Source organism: Bombina bombina, chromosome 3 (genome assembly GCF_027579735.1).
Source record: "Bombina bombina isolate aBomBom1 chromosome 3, aBomBom1.pri, whole genome shotgun sequence".
NCBI lineage: Eukaryota > Metazoa > Chordata > Amphibia > Anura > Bombinatoridae > Bombina > Bombina bombina.
In genome coordinates, this window is record NC_069501.1 from 945173398 (window position 1) to 945197164 (window position 23767).

General features: G+C 39.3%; 1 protein-coding gene across 1 annotated transcript in view; it reads right to left on the minus strand.

Moving 5' to 3' along the window:
• The window catches only part of VWA8 (von Willebrand factor A domain containing 8), a 1436595-nt gene that overhangs the window by 1285289 nt on the left and 127539 nt on the right, over window positions 1–23767 (minus strand). The window contains exon 5 of the mRNA XM_053707969.1: window positions 17848–17958. Coding sequence (XP_053563944.1) covers window positions 17848–17958 — 111 coding nt within the window. The remainder of the gene's footprint in view (window positions 1–17847; window positions 17959–23767) is intronic.

The window sequence follows — 23767 nt, forward strand, 5'->3', positions numbered from 1 at the left end:
ATCTCTTTGCAGGAGGTCTCAACTTGAAACCAATTCTGTACCCTTCTGAAACAATGCTCTGAATCCAAAGATTGTGAACAGAATTGATCCAAATTTCCTTGAAAAAACGTAACCTGCCCCCTACCAGCTGAGCTGGAATGAGGGCCGCACCTTCATGTGGACTTAGAAGCAGGCTTTGCCTTTCTAGCTGGCTTGGATTTATTCCAGACTGGAGATGGTCTCCAAACTGAAACTGCTCCTGAGGATGAAGGATCAGGCTTTTGTTCTTTGTTGAAACGAAAGGAACGAAAACGATTATTAGCCCTGTTTTTACCTTTAGATTTTTTATCCTGTGGTAAAAAAGTTCCTTTCCCACCAGTAACAGTTGAAATAATGGAATCCAACTAAGAACCAAATAATTTGTTACCCTGGAAAGAAATGGAAAGTAAAGTTGATTTAGAAGCCATATCAGCATTCCAAGTTTTAAGCCATAAAGCTCTTCTAGCTAAAATAGCTAGAGACATAAACCTGACATCAACTCTGATAATATCAAAAATGGCATCACAGATAAAATTATTAGCATGCTGAAGAAGAATAATAATATCATGAGAATCACGATGTGTTACTTGTTGTGCTAAAGTTTCCAACCAAAAAGTTGAAGCTGCAGCAACATCAGCCAAAGATATAGCAGGTCTAAGAAGATTACCTGAACACAGATAAGCTTTTCTTAGAAAGGATTCAATTTTCCTATCTAGAGGATCCTTAAACGAAGTACCATCTGACGTAGGAATAGTAGTACGTTTAGCAAGGGTAGCAATAGCCCCATCAACTTTAGGGATCTTGTCCCAAAATTCTAATCTGTCAGACGGCACAGGATATAATTGCTTAAAACGTTTAGAAGGAGTAAATGAATTACCCAAATTATCCCATTCTTTGGAAATTACTGCAGAAATAGCATTAGGAACAGGAAAAACTTCTGGAATAACCACAGGAGCTTTAAATACCTTATCTAAACGTTTAGAATTAGTATCAAGAGGACCAGAATCCTCTATTTCTAAAGCAATTAGTACTTCTTTAAGTAAAGAACGAATAAATTCCATTTTAAATAAATATGAAGATTTATCAGCATCAACCTCTGAGACAGAATCCTCTGAACCAGAGGAATCATCAGAATCAGAATGATGATGTTCATTTAAAAATTCATCTGTAGGGAGAGAAGTTTTAAAAGATTTTTTACGTTTACTAGAAGGAGAAATAACAGACATAGCCTTCTTTATGGATTCAGAAACAAAATCTCTTATATTATCAGGAACATTCTGCACCTTAGATGTTAAAGGAACTGCAACAGGCAATGGTACTTTACTAAAGGAAATATTATCTGCTTTAACAAGTTTGTCATGACAATCAATACAAACAACAGCTGGAGGAATAGCTACCAAAAGTTTACAGCAGATACACTTAGCTTTGGTAGATTCAGCACTTGACAGCGATTTTCCTGTAGTATCTTCTGACTCAGATGCAACGTGAGACATCTTGCAATATGTAAGAGAAAAAACAACATATATATAAAGCAAAATTGATCAAATTCCTTAAATGACAGTTTCAGGAATGGGAAAAAATGCCAAAGAACAAGCTTCTAGCAACCAGAAGCAATAAAAAATGAGACTTAAATAATGTGGAGACAAAAGCGACGCCCATATTTTTTCGCGCCAAATAAGACACCCACATTATTTGGCGCCTAAATGCTTTTTGGCGCCAAAAATGACGCCACATCCGGAACGCCGACATTTTTGGCGCAAAATAACGTCAAAAAATGACGCAACTTCCGGCGACACGTATGACGCCGGAAACGGAAATAGAATTTTTGCGCCAAAAAAGTCCGCGCCAAGAATGACGCAATAAAATGAAGCATTTTCAGCCCCCGCGAGCCTAACAGCCCACAGGGAAAAAGTCAAATTTTAAGGTAAGAAAAATGTTAAATTAAAATGCATTATCCCAAATATGAAACTGACTGTCTGAAAATAAGGAAAGTTGAACATTCTGAGTCAAGGCAAATAAATGTTTGAATACATATATTTAGAACTTTATAAACAAAGTGCCCAACCATAGCTTGGAGTGTCACAGAAAATAAGACTTACTTACCCCAGGACACTCATCTACATATAGCAGATAGCCAAACCAGTACTGAAACGAGAATCAGCAGAGGTAATGGTATATATAAGAGTATATCGTCGATCTGAAAAGGGAGGTAAGAGATGAATCTCTACGACCGATAACAGAGAACCTATGAAATAGACCCCGTAGAAGGAGATCACTGCATTCAAATAGGCAATACTCTCCTCACATCCCTCTGACATTCACTGCACGCTGAGAGGAAAACCGGGCTCCAACTTGCTGCGGAGCGCATATCAACGTAGAATCTAGCACAAACTTACTTCACCACCTCCATCGGAGGCAAAGTTTGTAAAACTGAATTGTGGGTGTGGTGAGGGGTGTATTTATAGGCATTTTGAGGTTTGGGAAACTTTGCCCCTCCTGGTAGGAATGTATATCCCATACGTCACTAGCTCATGGACTCTTGCTAATTACATGAAAGAAATGTGGCTTACTATTGATGTCAAGGCACTGTATACATCTATACCTCATGATAAGGGACTTGTAGCCTAGAGTTCTTTCTCTACAGAAATACTGGTTAAAAGTATTGTTGAGGACTGCCAAATTTCTCCTCACGCACAATTATTTTACTTTTAAGGTAGTGTTCTATCTCCAGAGATGCGGGACAGCTATGGGCGCAAAATTTGCGCCCTCTTTCGCAAACCTCTTTATGGGGTGGTGGGAGCTGTCCCGCATCTATGGGGATGGGAACCTCTTCAGGCGGAATATACGGATGTACAGGCGCTACATCGATGATTTGCTCCTAATGTGGAGAGGGACAAAAGAAGGAGCCATTCAGTTTGTAAACTGGCTAAACAATAATGATATAGGACTAGAGTTCACGTTTGAACTTAACCAATTGGCAATCAACTTCCTGGATTTAACCCTCAAAGGTATAGCAGGGGTTGGGGTTGAAACTGAGGTTTTTAGAAAACCTATCACTGGCAATACTCTTCTCCACGCCAGGAGTAGTCATCCAAGACAGGTTTTTAAATTAATTGTGAAGGGACAGTTCGTTAGGTTGAGGAGAAATTGCAGTGCACAACATCAATATGAGCTACATGCAAATAAATTAACTGAACGTCTAAAAGGTAGGGGCTATAAAGATCAATAGATCCAAAGGATAAGAATGGAGGTGGCCAAGACTAATAGGCAAGATTTACTGACTAAATCTACTAAAAAACAAACAAACAAGCGAGCAAAGGGACGATTTTCGTCACGAATTATAGCACACAGTACCATAATATTTGTGGCATTGTACAGAAACACCTTAGGCTAGTAGCAGCGGATGATGCGTTGGCAGACACGATACATAAGGGATGCAAATGTGCTTTTAGAAGGGGTGTATCATTGTTGTTGTATGTAGCAATTACACTCGCATGTGTTGAAGCACCTCAGGTGGTGCTGTAGGAGCAGTCTGGGATCTATAACAGTCACCCAGAAGACCGGCCTCCTAAGATTAGTGTGGGGTCTGTAGTGGAGATATATAAAAAACAAAGAGTGCCTATATGGCCTAGTACTGTTTAACCAAAAGTATATACCACAATGAGTAAATATTGCACTCACATTTGTTGTAGCATCTCCATTGATGCTAGTAGAGCAGGCTGGGATTAATTCAGTCACCAGATATAGCAGCAAGTGTTTAAAAAGTAGTAAATTTACTTTATTAAAACAATTAAAAACCACAAGCGACGCATTTCTCAGCCAGTGGCTGTTTCATCAGGCTTAATAAAAATGGTTACAAACACTTGCTATATATAACAAACATATAATTAGGATAATTGGTAACATTTAATGAGGGGGTGGCCAAGAGAGGCTGTCAACCTTCTTATAGCCAATCAAATTCATTTGTAAAAAAGTCCCAGGTGTACATAAACATTACCATAAACCTATAAAAACTAGAAGTCGTTGTATACTCGAAAAACTTTACGTCCTTCCATTCCTATAGCGCATGTCATGTTTAGTATTGTCAGTCCTATACGTATGTGTCAGTGGTTGGTCAGGTACGAATATGTCATAAAGAACATTGAATAGTGATTGGCTGTGAAAAAGTTTTTTCGAGTATACGACGACTTCTTATTTCAAGTTAAACAGAGTAAGCCAAATCTGTATGGTTTATTAGGATTTGATATCCATTCGTGAACAATAGGATCCTTTATATTAGTGTTCGGACTATTGTGCTTATACACATAATAAATACACTCCCTTGATGATGCATTTTTTGTATTGCCCTATTGCCTGTATTTTGTCCGTTATCTGAACAATGACAGTCAACCATATATCTGACTAAGATGAAGTGCTCACTAGACGCAAAATGGTTTTTTGAGGCTTATTAATACGATATCACGTTTTTGATCATTTACTGTTTGACTACGGGTAGGCAGCTACACACACGATAACATTACTCCGCTTTGTTGACAGATTGGATAAACACGTTGATTGTAGACACTCCTTTTTTGATGATACAACATTCACTACGACCAATCACTATCCAATGTGTTTTATGACACACTCGTACCTGACCAATCACTGATATTTACACATATGATTGACAAATTAAGCTAGACATGCGCAATAGTAATTGAAGGACGCTAATGCTTTCTAATATATGACGACATCACACTGCAAGTTTAATAGAGTATGCGGATTTAGACTGAACGGTATACTAAGATACAGTTGTTAACAATAGGATCATATATATTATTACAAATGAAAATGTTATAATAATTATTGGGATGTTTGATACTAAAGATCGTGTTGTTATCACATGAACATGTTTTAGACCTATTCATTGATTTATTGTTGTAGGTTGTGCTTAAACTATGAGTACATAATGATGATGGTTTTAAACATGTACTTGTGAGGGAGTTTGGGTTATGGATCAAATAATAGTTATCTATTGATTTAGATTTATGAATGAGATTCTTGTTGTTATAGGTTTATGGTAATGTTTATGTACACCTGGGACGTTTTTACAAATGAATTTGATTGGCTATAAGAAGGTTGACAGCTTCTCTTGGCCACCCCCTCATCAAATGTTACCAATTATTCTAATTATATGTTTGTTATATATAGCAAGTGTTAGTAACCATTTTTATTAAGCCTGATGAAACAGCCACTGGCTGAGAAAAGCGTTGCTTGTGGTTTTTAATTGTTTTAATAAAGTAAATTTACTACTTTTTAAACACTTGCTGCTATATCTGGATCTTCTTTGAATATTCCTGGGCCTCCCGAATCATCTTGAGGTCTGGGCTCTCATGTATGCCTTTGAACTAAGACTGTTGGGTGACTAAATTAATCACAGCCTGCTCTATTAGCATCAATGGAGATGCTACAACAAATGTGAGTGCAATATTTACTCCTTGTGGTATATACTTTTGGTTAAACAGTACTAGGCCATATAGGCACTCTTGGTTTTATATATATCTCCACTACAGACCCCACACTAATCTTAGGAGGCCGGTCTTCTGGGTGACTGTTATAGATCCCAGACTGCTCCTACAGCACTGAGGTGCTTCAACACATGTGAGTGTAATTGCTACATACAACAACATTTTCTTTGTTCAAACAATATTGGGCCATGTGGCGCATCTGTTCTCTTTTAATCTTGGCACCCACACAACTAAAGTCTACACAGAGGGAAGACCCGAGTTCATGGCTGAGATTCAAAGGAGTCTACAGGTGAAGTAATCCCACTTGTAAGGCTTGTGAACACCTGACAGTAGGGGACGGCTTCAAAAGTGAACTCAATGTTAGGATTGGACAAGTTGATACATTGACATCTGTGTATACTCCAACACGATGTAGGACATGACTCTAAAAGGAAAACAATATAAGTCAAAAGTTTTATGCTATAAGTATAATATGAGTATAGAGGTTTCTAGTATGTTACAATATAATATAATATTTATTATTATTTTTCTGCAAACTGTGTGTATATGAGAAATCAATATCGGACTAATATTGTTTATGTATGATAAATCAAATGAACATTTTGTGTCCCATGAATGGGGTTTATACTTAAGCAAAACACAAATTGGTATTGCTACATTAGATTTATTCAGTCCGTACAACTCTGTGTATCATTGGTAGGGGATTTCAATGTTATGAACGCTATGTATGTAAAAAGCAGTTTAGCTTAGAGATGTTACAATGGCATTTAATATGAATTTAAATATGTACTATATATCAAAATTTGTATATGAAATATGCCGTACTGTAGCCCATCAACAACACATAATTATCATGATAGCTCACACAAGTCACTGGAGGTGTATGTTTTATTTGAACAGGTTATAGTTAGCTATTTAACAATTGATACAAAGGTGTTTAATAGAGGCGGTACACCTTTAGAGTGAGCCTCTAATTAGCAGTTAGAAATCACCTGCCCATTGGTGAATGAAATGTTTTTACTCTCTTTTTAAGCCCAAGAGCAGTAGTTAAAACTTGAGAGCTATGAGTACGGCATCTAAGCCGAAACGCGTAAGCTTTACTTCCAGCTAATGGGCATTTCATTGCTATATCTATGCATTTGTTCTTGATTTTAAGAAGCAAATAAAGAACTGTTTTTATCGAGTTGCTGCTTCTCCAGACTTGTTTTTTAATTGAAATATATTTTTATTAAACACACTCCTCCAACAGTAACATCAAAAGAAAAGAAAATACAATCATTTGAAAACATCAGACCTTGGGGAATAATAATCACATTTCAGAAAGGAATATCCTTCAAGAGCACTTCTGATTTTGGAAAAACTCTTCTTTACTTGGAGATTTGACCAAGTCACTGTATAAAACTACTGTAGAAGTCAGCAAACAGGCTTCTCAATTTTTGTTTTAATGAGATTAATCCCTTTCACTTTGTGCAGTCTTCTGTACAACTTCGGGAGAGAGTGTTTTATTTAAACATAAGCATATGATCCCTCGAACATTTTCCTAACAGAGCCCATCATATATTGTATACTTGGGGAACATATAATATGTAGGAGGCATAATCTTCAGAGATTCCCAGCCTCAATAACAATAACGTAAAACTAAAACTGTATAGACATAAAAACAATAGTCAATGCACGAATAAAACTTATACCTTAACATATCAGCGTTGTATTTTGTGTTTTGAACATTTCAAAAAATTGCTTGCTCATCTTATCTTGCTCTCAAAGTTGACATCTAGGTTTGTTCCTCACCTCTATTTCCCTCTCCCCGAACACTATCTTCCTCCCCCCCTCAGCTCCACCTCCCCCTCAGCTACAACCGAAGTTGTACTGTTATTCCCTTCTAGCATCCAGTAAAACCAGACTTTCTGAAATTGAGCCTCCGTGTCCTGTATCTATGCAGCTGATTCATACATTGAGTACACCAACTTGATTCTAGCTATGACTTCTAACCACGACGGTATCTCCATCTTCCAATACTTAGCGATCACAATTCTGGTCGTGGTGCAGAGTATTCTGATAAACGTATTAATGTGTTTGTTCAATCTAGGGATGCGTTCATGCAATACAGCCTGAGCGGGGGTAAGATTAATCTGTTCGTCTAACACTTTTCCTATTAGTGAGGACAGTTCTTGCCATATTTTATGAACCTTGGGACATTCCCACCACATGTGTAGATATGAACCTCTCTCTCTACACCCTCTGTAGCAAATGTTAGAGCTCTCTTTTCCCATATGGGCTGTCTTAGTCGGAGTTAGGTACCATCTGAAAGATGTTTTTAGTGCATTTTCTCTCAAATCAGCACTAATGAGGCCCTTACAGGTTTGATGCAGCATCTCCTGCCAATTATTTAGTTCTAACTCTTTATCAATATCTACTTCCCATTTTGTCATTAATGTTGTTTTAGAGTCGCTTTTAGATTCCTGGATAGAGATGTACAACCTAGATATTGCCCTTTTGGGACTAGCTGTCGTTGTACAAAGGTGCTCAAGCTCAGATTGTCTAGTATGTGTCAGGGATTTGTATATATATGTGCGTGCAGCTGAGATTACTTGGAGGTATAAGAACCATGGTAATGGAAGAGGTTCAAGTTTCTGCTGGAGCTGAGTGAAAGTCAATACTTTGCCTTGGGAGTATATGTCGGCTACCCTGTATAACCCTTTATTCTCCCATTTTCTAATGTGATATTTAAATTCTTCATTAACAATGTATTTTAAGGGTAATATCTTTGAGCGTAAAGGAAGAATTCTTTCCGTGTTTTGTGAGGATGGCCACTGCCGTCTAGAGAGTAGTGTGGTTTTATTTTGGTATATGGCGTGTCTACCAACCAGCTCATTACACCAAAGGATGCCATCCGGAGTCTCCTGCCCCACCACCTCTGCCTCTAAAACAGGCCATAGTACATCTTCCTGTCTCCTGCTTAATAGGGAGTCTTGGGCTAGTCTCGCTGCTCTATAGTAATCAAGTAGATTGGGGACACCTACCCCTCCTTGCTGCCTATGTCTGTTTAAGATAGTATGGCTTATTCTCAGGTGCTTATTATCTCTTAGGAAACTATGTATGTCTCTCTGAAGACTAGTTATGTCAGCAGCATTAATCCTGATCGGAAGCACCCTGAATAAGTATAGTATTCTAGGTAAAGTCGTTATTTTTATCGCAGACAGTCTCCCATACCAAGAAAAACCCAATTTCTTCCATTTTCCCAGATCAGATCTAATCATTTTAAGCAAGGGGGTATAGTTTGCTTCATATAGCTTCGAGGAGTGTGACATTAACTTTATGCCTAAATATTTCAACCCGTCTGGAGCCTATTTGAAGTCAAAGTTTGCCTCTATCAATTTGATAGTGTGTTTGGGAATAGAAAGGGGTAGCGCCTCACATTTATCTATATTAATTTTATATCCCGATATTTGAGAAAACCGATGTATTGCTCAGACTTGTTTTTTGAGAGTTATTTATTGCCTAATTGGAGAGAGAGCAGCACTGATCCCAGCAAGCTCTATATACATTGTGACACAAGTATCCAGAGGGACACGCTCAGAGCGGAGCCATTTAGGAATCAAGTTTCCACCTTCAGCTACTGCCTTACCCACAGTAAGCCGGCCGCGTCAAGTGACGTCACCACCTGGAGCGGAGAGCTGTCAATAGACAACTAATTTTTTGTAAAAAAAGGAAAAAAAAAGGCTGCTTTGTGGACTTTTATCGATAGAAGCAATTTGGGATTGTGATCGCTCAAAATCCCTGCTGACGAAATTGTACGAAATGCAAAACTCGATGACTGCTGAAAATATTGTTGATTGTGAACAATCCCATAAGCTCCAATTCTCTTACATATACTTGGTACAAACTTACAAAGTTGTGCTATACTCTCAAAACTTTTACCACTTTTTAATATGGGCAAATTTGTCCCAATGATTTCACAGATGTTCTCATTATTTTCAATATATGTAGTGAGAAATGTATTACTGTCACCACCCTGCTGCTGTTTATTTCTTTCTTTTGGTGATCATGGAGTAGTGTGTCCAAAATAATGTGCTAAACTCCTATGAGATGTCATAAATTATATGGGATCACAGCTTCTATCTATTAACCACACAGTAAACTTATTAGCATGTTTCCAATAAAATCCTGGGTGGGTATCATAGTTCCATTATAATCTAATATACTGACATTTTGCAATTCCTTTTTGAGATGTTCAGGGTTTGAATAATTAGCGCCTAATAAAGTATTACCTGAAAATGTCTTTCCTAATACTTCAGTATGTACTCCTGTGTCATTATGACATATCAACATATCCAGATATCAGGTTTCCAAGCTGTTATTAGCCATTTTAAGATATTGTTTTGATTCAAAATACCTTCAAAGACCAATTAATTATGTGTTAAATTGTACAGACTAGTCAAAAATAAACTTTCATGATTCGGACTTTCCAATTTACTATTATCATCAATTTTGCTTTGCTCTCTTGGTATTCTAAGTTGAAAGCTAAACCGAGGTAGGCTCATATGCTTATTTCTTGGCCCTTGAAGGCCGCCTCTTATCTGAATGCATTTTGACATTTTTTTTTCAAAACTAGAGGGAGTTAGTTCATGTGTGCCATATAGATAACGAGCTCACGCCCGTGGAGTTACTTATGAGAGGGCACTGATTGGCTAAAATGCAAGTCTGTCAAAAGAACTGAGATAAGGAGGCAGTCTGCAGAGGCTTAGATACAAGGTAATAACAGAGGTAAAAAGTGTATTAATATAACTGTTGGTTATGCAAAATTGGGGAATAGTTAATAAAGGGATTATCTATCTTTTAAAACAATAAAAATTCTGGTTTAGACTGTCCCTTTAAGAAAAAAATCAATGTTCTTGATAAGAAATCCATCATTATATCTTCAACCAATGTTAACTAGCGGGAACCTCATACATTTATGACCACCAGCCATGTGTATTAATCCACTACATTTGTCATGAAAAGAACCAATAGATGAAATAACAGATCTGCAAGGAGGGTCAGTGAGGCATTAATGCACTTTAAGCAAATGCTTGAATACTACTACCCTCAGAAGATAAACACTTTTTATTGCAATCAATCCTTTACTCTGCCTTCCCTCAAGAAATGTTCTAGATGTGATACAGTTAAAGAAGTAGGATTAAAAGATAACCTTTTATGTTGCCTAACTAGAATGACTTTGGAGCTACCCTTATTTATCTAAATTAACAGTTAACCTTTTCTGTTGCCTAACTAGAATGACTCCTGAGCTACCCTTATCTAAATTAACAGTTAACCTTTTCTGTTGCCTAACTAGAATGACTCTGGAGCTACCCTTATCTAAATTAACAGTTAACCTTTTCTGTTGCCTAACTAGAATGACTCTGGAGCTACCCTTATCTAAATTAACAGTTAACCTTTTCTGTTGCCTAACTAGAATGACTCTGGAGCTACCCTTATCTAAATTAACAGTAAACCTTTTCTGTTGCCTAACTAGAATGACTCTGGAGCTACCCTTATCTAAATTAACAGTTAACCTTTTCTGTTGCCTAACTAGAATGACTCTGGAGCTACCCTTATCTAAATTAACAGTTAACCTTTTTTGTTGCCTAACTAGAATGACTCTGGAGCTACCCTTATCTAAATTAACAGTTAACCTTTTCTGTTGCCTAACTAGAATGACTCTGGAGCTACCCTTATCTAAATTAACAGTTAACCTTTTCTGTTGCATAACTAAAATGACTTTGGAGCTACCCTTATCTAAATTAACGTCTGCATAATTTAATGCACTAAATTCTTTAGTTGTTAAATTTAGTCTCTTCATTTTCTTATAACCAGTTTTATCAGACAACCTTAAAAAATTTGGCTCATTCAAGGCACGGACTATATCAATCACATAATTTATTGCCTGTACCTGACAGAAAGTATTACAAGATCGGTCACACCTTATAAAAAAGGAAATTTATGCTTACCTGATAAATTGATTTCTTCTACGATACAACGAGTCCACGGATTTCATCCTTACTTGTGGGATATTATCCTCCTGCTAACAGGAAGTGGCAAAGAGCTCCACAGCAGAGCTGTATATATAGCTCCTCCCTTCCCTCCACCCCCAGTCATTGGACCAAAGGTTTTAGGAAGAGAAAGGAAAAGCTAAAAGGTGCAGAGGTGACTGAAGTTGTAAAAAAAAATATTTATAATATGTCTTAAAATGACAGGGAGGGCCGTGGACTCGTCGTATCGTAGAAGAAATAAATTTATCAGGTAAGCATAAATTTCCTTTTCTTCTACAAGATACGACGAGTCCACGAATTTCATCCTTACTTGTGGGATACAATACCAAAGCTACAGGACATGGATGAAAGGAAGGGACAAGACAGAGACCTAAACGGAAGGCACCACTGCTTGAAGTACCTTTCTCCCAAAAACAGCCTCAGAAGAAGCAAAATTATCAAATTTATAAAAAGAATGAAGAGACGACCAAGTCGCAGCCTTACAAATCTGTTCAACAGAAGCATAGTTTTTAAAGGCCCATGTGGAAGCCACAGCCTTACTAGAATGAGCCGTAATTCTTTCAGGAGGCTGCTGTCCAGCAGTGTCATATGCCAGGCAGATGATACTCCTCAGCCAAAAAGAAAGAGAGGCAGCAGTAGCTTTCTGACCCCTACGCTTTCCAGAATAAACAATGAATAATGAAGATGATTGACGGAAATCCTTAGTCGCCTGTAAAACTTCAAGGCATGGAGCACGTCCAGGTTATGTAATAGACGCTCCATCTTAGAAGAAGGATTAGGGCACAAGGAAGGAACAACAATTTCCTGATTAATATTCTTGTTTGAAACAACCTTAGAAAGAAATCCAGGTTTGGTACGTAAAACCACCTTATCAGAATGAAATATAAGATAAGGCGAATAACATTGTAGCGGTGAAAGCTCAGAAACTTTTCGAGCAGAAGAAATAACAACTAAAAATAAAACTTTCCAATATATCAATTTAATATCTATGGAATGCATGGGTTCAAACGGAACCCCTTGAAGTACTCGCAAAACTAAATTCAAACTCCAATGAGGAGTAATTGGTCTAAATACAGGCTTAATTCTTGTTAAAGCCTGACAAAAGGACTGAACATCTGGCACATCTGCCAAACGTTTGTGAAGCAAAATTGACAAAGCAGAAATTTGTCCCTTTAAAGAACTTGCTGATAACCCTTTCCCCAATCCTTCTTGGAGAAAAGACAGAATCCTAGGAATCCTAACTTTACTCCATGAGTAACCCTTGGATTCACACCAATAAAGATATTTACGCCAAATCTTATGATAGATTTTTCTAGTGACAGGCTTTCGAGCCTGTACCAAATTATCGATGACCGAATCAAGAATCCTCGCTTAGATAAAATTAAGCATTCAATCTCCAAGCAGTCAGCTGCAGAGAATGTAGATTTGGATGCAGGAAAGGACCTTGAATGAGCAGGTCCTGTCTCAAAGGAAGTTTCCACAGTGGCAGAGAGGACGTGTCCACTAGATCAGCATACCAAGTCCTGCATGGCCACGCAGGCGCTATCAGGATTACTGAAGCTCTCTCCTATTTGATCCGAGCAATCACGCGTGGAAGCAGAGGAAACGTTGGAAACACGTAAGCTAGGCTGAACGACCAAGGTACTGCCAAGGCATCTATCAGTTCGGCCTGAGGATCCCTTGACCTGGATCCGTAACGTGGAAGCTTGGCATTCTGACGAGATGCCATCAGGTCTATTTCCAGTCTGCCCCATTGACGAGTCAATGAGGCAAACACCACCGGGTGGAGTTCCCACTCCCCCGGATGAAAAGTCTGACGACTTAGAAAATCCGCTTCCCAGTTCTCTACTCCTGGGATGTAGATCGCTTTGAGATAGCAAGAGTGGGCCTCCGCCCATCGGATTATCTTTGATACTTCTATCATCGCTAAGGAACTCCTTGTTCCCCCTGATAATTGATATACGCCACAGTCGTTATATTGTCCGACTGGAATCTGATGAATGAATCTGAAGTGCATTGAATATGGCTCTCAGTTCCAGAATATTAATTGGAAGTAGAGACTCCACCTGAGTCCAAACACCCTGAGCCTTCAGGGAATTCCAGACTGCACCCCAACCCAGTAGGCTGGCGTCCGTTGTCACAATCACCCACGAGGGTCTGCGGAAACAAGTCCCCTGGGACAGATGATCCGACGACAACCACCAAAGAAGAGAGTCTATGGTCTCTTGATCCAGATTTATCTGACGAGATAAATTCGCATAGTCCCCATTCCACTGTCCGAGCATGCACAGCTGCAGTGGTCTGAGATGAAAGTGAGCAGACGGAATGATGTCCATTGCCGCTACCATTAATCCAATGACCTCCATACACTGAGCCACTGATGGCCGAGGAATGGACTGAAGTGCTCGGCAAGTATTTAGAATCTTTGATTTTCTGACCTCCGTCAGAAATATTTTCATGTCTACCGAGTCTATCAGAGTTCCCAAGAAAGGAACCCTTGTCTGTGGAACTAGTGAACTCTTTTCTATGTTCACCTTCCAGCCGTGAGTTCTCAGAAAAGACAACACTGTGTCCGTGTGAGATTTTGCCAGCTGATAAGTTGACGCCTCAATCAGAATATCGTCCAGATAAGGCGCCACTGCTATGCCCCGCGGTCTGAGAACCGCCAGAAGGGACCCTAGAACCTTTGTTAAGATCCTGGGTGCTGTGACCAACCCGAAAGGAAGGGCAACAAACTGATAATGTTTGTCCAGAAAGGCAAACCTTAGGAACTGATGATGATCCTTGTGAATAGGAATATGAAGGTATGCATCCTTCAAATCCACGGTAGTCATATATTGACCCTCCTGGATCATAGGTAATATTGTTTGTATAGTCTCCATCTTGAATGATGGAACTCTGAGGAACTTGTTTAGACACTTGAGATCTAAAATGGGTCTGAAAGTGCCCTCTGTTTTGGGAACCACAAAAAGATTTGAGTAAAACCCCTGCCCCTGTTCCAGTTTTGGAACGGGGCAAATTATTCCCATGGTAGAGAGGTCTTTTACACAGCGTAAGAATGCCTCTCTTTTTATCTGGTCTACAGACAATTGTGAAAGATGAAACCTCCCTCTTGGGAGAAAATCCTTGAATTCCAGTTGATACCCGTGGGTCACGATTTCCAGTGCCCAGGGGTCCTGAACATCTCTTGCCCAAGCCTGAGCAAAGAAAGAAAGTCTGCCCCCTACTAGATCCGGTCCCGGATCGGGGGCCGCCCCTTAATGCTGTCTTTGTAGCAGCAGCGGGCTTCTTGGATTGTTTACCATTATTCCAAGCCTGGTTGGGTCTCCAGACTGACTTGGATTGAACAAAATTCCCTTCCTGCGTCGTAGAGGAAAAGGACGCAGAGGGTCCTCCTTTAAAGTTTCGAAAGGAACAAAAATTATTTTGTTTACCCCTCATCTTAATTGACTTATCCTGAGGTAGGGCATGGCCTTTACCTCCAGTAATGTCAGAAATAATTTCCTTCAAATCAGGTCCGAATAGGGTCTTACCCTTAAAAGGAATAGCTAAAAGCTTAAGATTTTGATGACACATCAACCGACCAAGAATTGAGCCATAACGCTCTACGCGCTAAAATTGCAAATCCTGCATTTTTCGCCACTAATTTAGCAATCTGAAAAGTGGCATCTGTAATAAAAGAATTAGCTAGCTTGAGAGCCTTAATTCTATCCAAAATGTCATCTAATGGAGTCTCAACCTTCAGAGACTCTTCTAGAGCATCAAACCAAAAAGCTGCTGCAGTAGTAACTGGAACAATGCAAGCCGTAGGTTGTAAAAGAAAACCCTGATGAATAAATAATTTCTTTAGAAGACCCTCTAACTTTTTATCCATAGGGTCTTTGAAAGCACAACTGTCCTCAATTGGTATAGTTTTACGCTTAGCCAGGGTAGATATAGCTCACTCCACCTTAGGGACTGTTTGCCAAGAGTCCCGAATGGTGTCTGATATGGGAAACATTTTCTTAAAATTAGGAGGGGGAGAGAACGATATGTCTGGTCTATCCCATTCCTTTTTTTACAATTTCCGAAATTCTTTTAGGAACTGGAAAAACATCAGTGTAAGTAGGTACCTCTAAATATTCGTCCATCTTACACAATTTCTCTGGTGGTATCACAATAGGGTCACAATCATCCAGAGTCGCTAAAACCTCCCGAACTAACAGGCAGAGGTGTTCAAGATTAAATTTAAAGGACATAACGTCCGAATCTGTCTGAGGTAACACATTTCCTGAGTCTGAAAGTTCTCCCTCAGACAGCAATTCCCTGACCCCCAACTCAGAGCACTGTGAGGGTACATCGGAAATAGCCAATAAAGCATCAGAGGATTCAGTATTCACAATAATCCCTGACCTATTGCGTTTACCATGTAACACTGGTAATTTAGATAATACCTCTGTAAGGGAAGTTGACATAACTGCAGCCATCTCCTGCAGAGTAAAAGAATTAGACGCACTAGAGGTACTTGGCGTTGCTTGTGTGGGCGTTAAAGGTTGCGACACTTGGGGAGAATTGGATGGCATATCCTGGTTCTCTTCAGATTGAGAATCCTCCTTAGGCACACTTTCTTTACCTAAAATATGCTTTTTACAATGTAAGGCCCTTTCAGTACAAGAGGTACACAATGTAAGAGGGGGTTCCACAATGGCTTCTAAACACATAGAACAATGAGATTCCTCAATGTCAGACATGTTGAACAGACTAGTAATAACCACAATAGTCGTTAAACACTTTATTTATTGATTTAAACAATTGTTTGAGAAACGTGTACTGCGCCTTTAAGAAGTAAAAAAGCGCACAAATTTTCCAAAACTGCTACAACATGTTAATTTACTATTTAAAATTAACTACACCTAAGCAATGGCTCCAAAAATTATTGCACCCCAAGAGTAAGGGGAGAATTAAACTCTACAAGGCATTTATAGTCACAAATATGTTAAATTTGAAAAATATAACCCCTGCACCTCGCCAAAGCTCTGCTGTGGCGCCTACCTGCCCCCATGGTACTTCAAAATGACTTGACAAAGATCCGGATAATAGAACACCAGTCTAGGCTCAACCGGCCTGCTGCCTTCTAAGCCAGAGGGAAGTGCACGTCTGAGCGCACGAAAATAAGCCCCGCCCATCATGTCCGATGATTGTATAGGCCTGAACAACCGCATGGTGAAGTGGTTTAGAGTATAAGCCATGTGGATATAATTTAACCCCTAAGTACACTCAAAATATGGCCAAACTGTTTATATGCAAATCCTGTATTTTCCAATAAAAACCGTTAAGCATATTCCTGCCTCTCCCAGTGTCTCTTTATAATGCTGTTAAGCCCATTATAATGCTTGGCCCAATATGTCAATAAAATAAGTTAAGCATAGGTTTCTCAGTAATACCCCTTTGTTTTACAGGTCTACTGCTTACCCCTTCCCTTGCAGGGAAATAAATGTCAGCCAGTTCTGATATATCAAGTCTCCTCAGAAATAAAGGGCTGCACATACCTCAATGCTGCTTGTAGCATGAAACCGTTCTCCACACTGAAGATGTCTCTTGTATTACCTTCAGAATCTCTGTGGGAACCAACATGGATCTTAGTTACATCTGCTAAGATCATCAACCTCAGGGCAGAAATCTTCTTCCATATCCCCCTGAGGAAAATAGTACTCACCGGTACCATTTAAAATAAAAAAACTTCTTGATTGAAGAAACTAAAACTAACACCTCACTTTACCTCTTCCTAGTATAACACAGAGAATGACTGGGGTTGGAGGGAAGGGAGGAGCTATATATACAACTCTGCTGTGGTGCTCTTTGCCACTTCCTGTTAGCAGGAGGATAATATCTCACAAGGATGAAATCCGTGGACTCGTCGTATCTTGTAGAAGAAATTTGGTTATATGAAGTTGAATGCAACATCTAATAGACACACTTTTTAAAAGCACTAGCATTACCAACTCATTAAAGGATATAAAAATGAGTATATCACAGCTTTGTATTCACTATGCATAATTAAACATTTTAGTTGTAGCCTCAAAGTGTTCCATGTCTGTTTTGTTTTTCTTTTTTAAATCAAGTTAAAAAATATTCTTCATATTGACCATCTACTGATTTAATATTTTACTAAAGCCATAAAAGCTCCTGAAGATAATGCTCCTAACAATGTTTTACCAATGTACACCAGCACTTCTATTTCATCTAAGAATACAAAAGGATGTATATTTATTTGCAGCAGGCGTGAGAAGTATAGTGTGGCAGTGACTTGCCTGATCAATGTAAAAAGCTGTTCCAGCTCGAATTTCTCTCCTCTGCTTGAGATCAGCTTCAGTTGTGTCTCTAGACAGGGTGATGTATTCTACCTCCCGCTTAGTGAGTTCCTGTAATGAAACGTGTGAAATTGTTTTGCAATTATAACTCAGATTAACTGATGAACTTTGCATTTGTATTAATTGTAATTTGAATCTGCATTTATTTACCTTTAAAGATCTATGTGGTAAAACAACAATATTATCTATACAGGTAATAAACCCTTTATCCAAACTGCTTGGGACCAGAAAAGGTTTGGATTTTTGGAATATTTGCATCTTTAAAATGAAACAGTTTGAAGAGGGCATGAAACCAAGTGTAAACAATAATATCTTATGTCACTTAGGCAATATTTACAAGTCATAATACAGTTTATACATATAAGCTAAAAGGTAGTTTTGTATCATTTGTAATACTTTTGTATACCTAGTACCCTCAGAAAGAAAGTACAGTCCAGTAGCAAGGAAAAATAGTAATTTTTTATTTATTTTATATATATATATATATATATATATATATATATATATATATATATATATATATAAAAGTTTGGATTTCAGAATGTTTGGATTTTGGAATTCCGGATTTGCGAGTGAGAGAGTGTATGTGTACACACACACACAAATTATATATATATATATACACACACATATACATACAGGTACAAACCCCCAAACCAGACTTCTTCAGTAATATTAAAAAAAAAAAAAAAAAAAATTAAAAAAGAAAATTTATGCTTACCTGATAAATTGATTTCTTCTACGATACGACGAGTCCATGGATTCATCCTTACTTGTGGGACATTATCCTTCTGCTAACAGGAAGTGACAAAGAGCACCAAAGCAGAGCTGTATATATAGCTCCTCCCTTCTCTTTTGAAAAACAAAAATATAATCTGTCTAAAATGAAAGGTGGACTCGTCGTATCGTAGAAGAAATCAATTTATCAGGTAAGCAAAAATTTCCTTTTCTTCTACTAGATACGACGAGTCCACGGATTCATCCTTACTTGTGGGATACAATACCAAAGCAACAGGACACGGATGAACGGGAGGGACCACTGCTTGAAGAACTAGTAGAATGAGCCGTAACCCTCATATGCCAGGCGGATGATGCTTTTCAGCCAAAAAGAAAGAGAGGTAGCTGTAGCTTTTTGACCCCTACTCTTTCAAGAATACACAACGAATAAAGAAGATGTTTGACGGAAATCCTTGGTCGCTTGTAAGTAAAACTTCAAGGCACGAACCACGTCTAAGTTATGTAACAGACGCTCCTTCTTAGAAGAAGGATTACGACACAAACAAGGAACAACAATTTCCTGATTAATATTCTTATTTGAAACAACCTTAGGAAGGAATCCAGGTTTAGTACGCAAAAACACCTTATCAGAATGGAATATAAGATAAGGCGAATCACAATGTAACGCAGAAAGCTCAGAAACTCTTCGAGCAGAAGAGATAGCAACTAAAAACAAAACTTTCCAAGATAAAAGCTTAATATCTATGGAATGCATGGGTTCAAACAGAACCCCTTGAAGAACATTAAGAACTAAATTCAAACTCCATGGCGGAGCAATAGGTTTAAATGCAGGCTTGATTCTGATTAAAGCCTGACAAAAAGACTGAACATCTGGGACATCCAACAGAGGCTTGTGTAGTAAAATTGAAAAAGCAGAAATTTGTCCCTTTAAGGAACTCTCTGATAACCCTTTCTCCAATCCTTCTTGGAGAAAGGACAAAAGCCTAGGAATCTTAACTCTACTCCATGAGTAGCCCTTGGATTTGCACCAACCAAGATATTTATGCCATATCTTATGATAGATCTTTCTTGCCTGAATCAAAGTATCAATGACCGAATCAGAGAACCCCCGCTTAGATAAGATCAAGCGTTCAATCTCCAAGCAGTCAGTTGCAGAGAAACTAAATTTGGGTGTTGGAAGGGTCCCTGAATGAGAAGGTCCTGCCTCAATGAAAGCTTCCACGGCGGAAGAGAGGACATGTCCACTAGATCGGCATACCAAGTCCTGCTAGGCCACACAGGCGCGATTAGAATTACTGAAGCCCTCTCCTGTTTGATCCGAGCAATCACTCGGGACAGGAGAGTAAACGGTGGAAACACATAAGCTAGGTTGAACGACCAAGGCACTGCCAAGGCATCTATCAGTTCGGCCTGAGGATCCCTTGACCTGGATCCGTATCTTGGAAGTTTGGCATTCTGATGAGATGCCATCAGATCCAACTCCGGTCTGCCCCATCTGAGGATCAGAGTGGCAAAGACCTCCGGATGGAGTTCCAACTCCCCAGGATGAATTAATGAACTCTTCTCTAGATTCACCTTCCACCCGTGAGTCCTCAGAAAGGACAGAACCATGTCTGTATGAGACTTTATCAGATGGCAGGATGACGTCTGGATCAGAATATTGTCCAAATAAGGCGCCACTGCAATACCCCGCATCCTGAGAACCGCTAAAAGGGACTCTAGAACCTTCGAGAAGATCCTGGGTGCTGTGGCCAACCCGAAGGGAAGAGCCACAAACTGAAAAAGTTTGTCCAGGAAGGCAAACCTTAGGAACTGGTGATGATCCCTGTGGATAGGAATATGAAGGTATGCGTCCTTCAAGTCCACGGTAGTCATATATTGACCCTCCTGGATCAATGGCAGAATTGTTTGAAGAGTCTCCATCTTGAAGGATGAGACTCTGAGAAACTTGTTTAGACTTTTTAGATCTAAAATAGGTCGAAAGTGCCCTCTTTTTTGGGGACTACAAAAAGATTTGAGTAAAACCCCTGCCCCTGTTCAAGTATTGGAACGGGATGAATTACTCCCATAGTAGAGAGGTCTTTTACACAATGTAAGAATGCCTCTCTTTTTATCTGGTCTACAGAAAATCGTGAAAGAAGAAACCTCCCCCTTGGGAGAGAACTGTTGAATTCCAGTTGATACCCTTGGGACACGATTTCCAGTGTCCAGGGGTCCTGAACATCTCTTACCCAAGCCTGGGCAAAAAAAGAAAGTCTGCCCCTACTAGATTCGGTCCCGGATCGGGGGCCGCTCCTTCACGCTGTCTTGGTAGCAGCAGCGGCTTCTTGGGTTGTTTACCCTTGTTCCAAGTCTGGTTGGGTCTCCAGACAGATTTGGCATGAGCAAAATTCCCTTCCTGCTTGGCGGAGGAAGATGAAGAAGAGGGGACTCCTTTAAAGTTCCGAAAGGAACGAAAATTATTTTGTTTACCCCTCAGTTAGTTGTTTTATCCTGAGGTAGGAGATGACCCTTACCTCCCGTAATGTCAGAAATTATTTATTTCAAGTCAGGCCCAAATAGGGTTTTTCCTTTGAAAGGAATAGCCAAAAGCTTTGACTTAGATGACACATCAGCAGACCAAGATTTTAAACATAACACTCTACGCGCTAAAATGGCAAATCCGGCATTCTTAGCCGCCAATTTGGCAATCTGAAAGGCGGCATCTGTAATAAAAGAATTAGCCAGCTTAAGAGCCTTAATTCTGTCTAAAATATCCTCTAAAGGAGTATCAGTTTTAAGGAACTCTTCTAAGGCCTCAAACCAGAAGGCCGCCGCAGTGGTAACTGGTACAATGCAGGCCGTTGGTTGTAAGAGGAAACCCTGATGAATAAACAATTTCTTTAGAAGAGCATCCAATTTCTTATCCATAGGGTCTTTGAAAGCACAGCTGTCCTGGGTAGATATAGCTCCTTCCACCTTAGAGACTGTTTGCCAAGAGTCCCGAACAGTGTCAGATATAGGATACATCTTCTTGAAATTAGGAGAGGGTGAAAACGGGATTCAGATCCCTGTGAGGGCACATCGGAAATAGCTAACAACGCATCAGGGGGCTCAGCAATCAAATTGACCTCTGTCCTACTGCGTTTACCCTGTAACACTGGCAACTTAGATAATACCTCTGTAAGGGTAGTTGACATAACTGCAGCCATATCCTGCAGAGTAAATTAATTAGACGCAGTTGAAGAACCAGGCGTCGCTTGGTGGTAAAGGTTGTGACGCTTGGGGAGAAGTTAGCGGTATACCTTGAGAATCAGACTGAGAATCATCTTTAGACACCTTATGTTTACATAAAATTTGTGCTTTACATTGTAAGGCCCTCTAAGTACACGAGGGACAAAAAGTCAGAGGGGGTTCCACAGTGGCATCTAAACACATAGAGCAAGGAGTTTCCTCCTCAGTGTCAGACATGTTAAACAGACTAGAAATACTAATAATAGTCGTACTTTGCTTAATTATTGAGCTCTGAATTAAATTAAATGTGAAAAAAATAAATACCAAAAAAAAAACTGTACTGCACCTTTAAATTTTAAAAGCGCAACTATATTTCTGAAAACTACATTTTTTGAACAGATAAAATCTATTTCAAGTGCCCAAAATACTCATTTAATATTGCATCCACTTGCTTATATATGCAAAAATACAAAATATATTGTTTATAACAGGATTTTATTAATGATATAAATATGGCCCCTGCACCACGTCACAGCTCTGCTGTTGCGCCTACCTGCCCCCGGAATGAAGTTGTAGCTGATATAGCGTGAAAGTACTTTTCGATAGGTTTGTAGACAAATTAGGCCTCTCAGAGCCCCAGTCTCTGCTGCTATGCGATCCGGAGGAAAACTGCGCGTCTGAGCGTGCAAAATTAGGTCCTGCCCACCGTGGGCGTACACAAAACCTGACTAAGACCCTCATGGGTCGCAGTACACACAACAAGATGAAAAATAAAAAATATATGCCATGTGCCCTCTTGTATATGCAGGCCAAATCGTAACCCTGCAGTCCTGCACCAGAAATAAAGTTAACAGCCCTCAAGCAAAAACCGCCTCTCCCAGCGTCCAGCCCAAGATAAGCCACAAAGGTCTTTACATACTTTTGGCAAATAACATAAAATAAAATAAAGAGATTTCAGGTACACCATCTCTTTTCATTAGTGCATACTGCTTACCCTTCCCCATATAGGGGACAATGTCAGTCTGTTCTGATTCAAATCTCCCCAGAAACAAAAGACTGCACCTACCTCAATGCTGCTTGTAGCAAGACACCGTTCTCCACACTGAAGATCTTCTCACACTACCTTCAGCTGTGTTGTGGGAACCATCATGGATCTTAGACAATGTTCGCTAAGATCATCAAAATCAGGGCAGAAAATAAAATGTCTCCACTCCTCTTGGGAGGCAATAGACTGACAATTTCCCCCTGAGAAAAATAGTACTCTCTGGCACCATTTTAAAAATAAAAAACTTCTTGATTGAAGAATCTAAACTAACACCTCACTTTACCTCTTCCTATTACTAACACGGGCAAAGAGAATGACTGGAGGTGGAGGGAAGGGAGGAGCTATATATACAGCTCTGCTGTGGTACTCTTTGCCACTTCCTGTTATCCGGAGGTTAATATCCCACAAGTAAGGATGAAATCTGTGGACTCGTCATATCTTGTAGAAGAAATAATGTCTCCATTCCTCTTGGGAATCCAGACTGACGATTTCTCCCTGAGGAAAATAGCACTCACTGGCACCATTTTAAAATAAAAAACTTCTTGATTGAAGAATCTAAACTAACACCTCACTTTACCTCTTCCTATTACTAACACAGGCAAAGAGAATGAATGGGGGTGGAAGGAAGGGAGGAGCTATATATACAGCTCTGCTGTGGTGCTCTTTGCCACTTCCTGTTAGCAGGAGGATAAATCCCACAAGTAAGGATGAAATCCGTGGACCCGTCATATCTTGTAGAAGACCATTTTATTTAGGGATAGTCATAGTGCATTTTCTTCCAAAAAGTAATAGTCCATTTAAAGGTTTAGCTCATATATAGCTCTAGATAACATATTTCAGTCTTCCGCCTCACCCCAATCCTCC